The 4,070-nt window shown below is 33.3% G+C and overlaps 1 protein-coding gene across 1 annotated transcript; it reads left to right on the forward strand.

Moving 5' to 3' along the window:
• Positions 1 to 2,326: 2,326 nt before the first annotated feature.
• Positions 2,327 to 3,313, forward strand: LOC129939908 (trypsin beta). Its single transcript, XM_056048090.1, has one exon. It carries the CDS (start codon positions 2,374 to 2,376, stop codon positions 3,151 to 3,153), a length of 780 nt encoding a protein of 259 aa, XP_055904065.1. The 5' UTR covers positions 2,327 to 2,373; the 3' UTR covers positions 3,154 to 3,313.
• The last annotated feature ends 757 nt before the right edge of the window (positions 3,314 to 4,070 follow it).

The raw sequence follows: 4,070 nt of genomic DNA on the forward strand, positions 1-4,070 counted from the left end.
AAAGCTTTCGTTCTTCGAGATACTTCTTAAACTGATAATTAATCAGCGTTTCCATGACCTTGGAAAGAAGGGACGTGAGTGCTATTGGACGATAGTTAGAGGGGCGGAGGATTCGTCTTTTTTAGGGACAGGCTGGACAAATGCTATTTTTCATCCGCTCGGAAAGAGATTTGTAGAGTAGGAACGATGGAAAAGCTTACGAAGTGGTTTTGGGGATACTCTCCAGGTCAACGTGTATGTCAAGGTCCCATAGAATCGTTTACGCTCTCAAAAAACAGACACTCTCTAATAGCTTCGAATTAATAGACCATTGCTGGTTTTTCTAGCTTGTTTGAACTTATTCCGATTTTCAGTGGGGTTGGTTTTACAACAACGAAAACTCATATCTCTGAACTTAATAACATCTTTACAGCTGGAATCAAATAATGAGTTCTCTTTGGGTTTGTAAAATTTAACCTTTTTTGTTATAAAATTTCTCATTCCACAAAGAATTAAATTTTGTAACCATATCTTCGTTGGAATCCACGTCACTATCGAGGAAGCATAGTGACCAATTAAAGTTCTTAAAGGATTTATCAAAGTGGGCTTTCTCATATTGCCAAACGGTTCTCATAGAGGTTTTTTTTTCATTTAAATTATGTAATTTTCGATAGAATTATTTATTTGGGAAATATTTGAGAGAAGCCAAATTGTTCCATACATTTTTCTAATAATAATAATAACTGCTTATCTGTAAGACAAAAATACATTTGAAAATACTTCTCGAGAAATTATCAAAAATAAAAACTCTAATTGTCGATAAATTTAAAATTTTTATAAATCTTCATAAAAAGGCATTGGGGAGAGTTCGAGTGGTTACGTTAAATTTGCATCAAACTTTTCCCTTGAATTTATGTTCGATTTAACTTTAGTTAATGTTAATATTAATTGCGTTTATAGAATTTTAACGGTATTATATCTAAATGACTCACGTATTATTTTGTTTTTATTTTTAAAGGTCCTATATTTTTCCACAGCTATTGTTATCTAATTATTTGTTTATAATATCTGTTTTTGAATAGAATTCGAAAATATATAAATATGTGGATTCAGTTGTAGAATAAAAAAAAACTAACTATTTTCAGATACGTCAACATTATGTTCATTAAATGAACATACAGACGTAGTCCGTTAAATAAATGTTATTAAAATTTTAATTGATTTTTAGCTTGCAATACTAGAAGGTTCCTTGTGGCAAGTTATGTGGTTCCAAAAAAAATATTAAATACAAATGTGTACCAAACACACCATGGTACTCACGCTTTGATAGTCTAGTTTAAAATAAGGGTTTTACAATCCTACCTGTAACTTTTTACATTACAAATTTTATAAGTTATACATTTTTTTAACCTCATAATCCATATCGTCTGGTGACGCTTATTAACTTCCCATGGGATGTTATTGTAATGGGTTCGATTTGTCAAACTGAAAATTTCGAAATTTCTCGACGTTTCAAGGTCCCTAGAGTCGAAATAAAAGATTTTTTAATAGCAGTTTAAAAAAAGGTAAAAATGTTGGTTAACCCTACCAAAACCGCTAGAGACTTGAATTAAATTGTATATAATATATTGTAACGTGATACAAACAAGTGTATTGTTTGAAAATAATAAATCATGAAATCAAACTATTTCATGATATGCAAAATATTGTCGGTTATTATTAATTTTTTAGAATAATTTACCTGATAACTTTTTTAACAAAACACGAAAACCTACAAACCTTTTAAGCAAGACTTATCGACAGACGGGATAAAAAGTTATCAGTGTGGGTCGCATCCCAGGCTCTTTTTTTCTTCTTATAATTGATTCTAAGAACGAATTCTTAAGTCGTCCTCACTCTTCGGCGTTAAGCTGAATCCTGGTAGGATTTATAATTTTCTAGATTTTCTTTTGCAATGGAGGTCAAACACTGATTCAAGAAAGTCAGAGATTACCTTTGAAATTGGATCGGCTAATGAGCAGCTCTATTTTAAGACAGTAGGTAATTGTTTTGAAAATATGACGAGCTCAATTCGACTTTTAAATGTTCGCTTTAGTAATCGTATAAAAAGTAAATTCCCAAAATCGAAGATAGATGTTTTTTCTTCACCATCTTTATTTCAGGCTTTCCATTAAACTTCAATTAATTTTAAATCCACTTGAAGTTAAAACAAGTACATGCGACACGGTTGTGGGTCATATTTATTTTTTCACGGCATCTGTTAGATGTTTATGCCCAAACAATTCTTGTTTGCATAACATCACCAGTCTTATATAAGCAAAGCAGTGTTTTTGCTTTAAAATTTCGTGACAGACATTCAAGACCCTATAGACGATTGGGCTTTATTCGCTAAGCATGTTTCGTCTAACACTTATCGTTGGATTTTTCTGCATCGCATCAGTTGCTTTGGAAGATAGTAGTGAAGACAATGATCGAATTATTGGAGGCCGTAATATTGCCATAACTGAGGCACCATACCAAATTTCAATGCAAAATAAGGGAATCCACTTTTGCGGAGGAAGCATTATCAGCCCAAAAGTTGTCCTAACGGCTGCCCATTGTATAGCCGGTGTCGATGGCGTTAGCCTAAGCGATTTAACTTGTCGTGCAGGTTCTACCATGTGGAGTAATGGTGGCCAGGTAAGAAATATTGTCGCTATGATTTCCCATCCAAAGTACAATCCAAAAACCAAAGAAGCTGATATTGGTGTCTTAATATTGAGTCCCGCATTCAAATTTGACACCGGAGTGAAACCTATTAAATTGGCCGACGGTGTGCCGACAGATGGAAAAGCCGGCATAATCAGTGGTTGGGGTGTTACCAGAGACAAAGGCGTTATAGTGAGCACTATGCTTAAATGTGCCGAAGTAACATCAATATCAAGGAAGAATTGTTCTCAACCTCCATGGGATTACGGTGATGAAATATTACCAAGCATGATTTGTGCCAGGGGTGACGGGAAGGACGCATGCCAAGGAGATTCTGGTGGACCGTATGTCAGCAAAGCCACGAATAAGCTATGGGGTGTTGTATCCTGGGGACGAGGTTGTGCGCGAGAAGCCTATCCAGGTGTGTATACAGCAGTGGTAGCTTTCAAAAAATGGATAACGAAACACATCGAGGAAAATAAATAAAAATTGAAAAGTGCAGATATGTGGTAAATGTACCAGTATCTTGCCATTTGACGCTTTTTCTTATTTTTCGAATTAGATATGGATTTGGATTTATAATAAGGATTTTGGAATTTTTTTTCTTTTATAAAATTCATATCAAATAAAAATATATAATAAAGCATTTTTTTTTGTAGTTTTGTTAATTTTGTAAACTGGTTTTAAATTCTTGAAGGCATTCCTTCACATTCATAGAGTACGGCTCAAAAACCAAAGTCTGTATTTCACAAGAGGGCCGAAGACAAAATTGTGTTTGAAAATTTAAAAATGAGACTAAATTTGTAGCTTCATTGAATTTGAGAATTGCAAATAAAATCAACATTTTGTTGATCTTGACTTGATCATCATAGTATCTTCAAGTATTTTCCGCCATCAAGAATCATATTGAAATTACAAGGCAATAATTAAGAAGAACTTAATCGAGGAACTCAAATAATTTTGTTCTTCATTAAGTTAATTGCAAACTTGTCGAAACCTTTGAACTTGTTTTAGTTACTGACATTGTACTTTCATACTTTGTGCAGTTTACTAATTTTTGTAATAAGAAATGCATTAAATTAAGAAAAATCAAAATTTGATTGCCAAAACATTTTGTGTATTAGTAACATCAATTTAGCTAAAGTCCATTAAAAAATGGCTGACCAATTAACGTCAACACAAAAAAGGTCTATGCGCGAACTCGAAATTTTGCGAAACAATAAGAACCTACCATACAGTGCTGTTCGAAAAATGTTGGTCAAACATTTTATTACCCTTTTCGAGATCACTTCCTGGAATTTAGGAACGCTACGGGCTTTTTTGCACTGGGTAGCAACATGTTATTAAAACACTGTATATAACAGTTGATGTTATTATCATAAGAGCTGCATTTGGCTTGTGAT

This window comes from Eupeodes corollae, chromosome 1, assembly GCF_945859685.1.
Source record: "Eupeodes corollae chromosome 1, idEupCoro1.1, whole genome shotgun sequence".
In the NCBI taxonomy this organism is placed as follows: Eukaryota; Metazoa; Arthropoda; class Insecta; order Diptera; family Syrphidae; genus Eupeodes; species Eupeodes corollae.

What these genes read in the sequence shown, in the direction of transcription:
- LOC129939908 (XM_056048090.1), top strand. Translation starts at nt 2,374, where the DNA reads ATGTTTCGTCTAACACTTATCGTTGGATTTTTCTGCATCGCATCAGTT.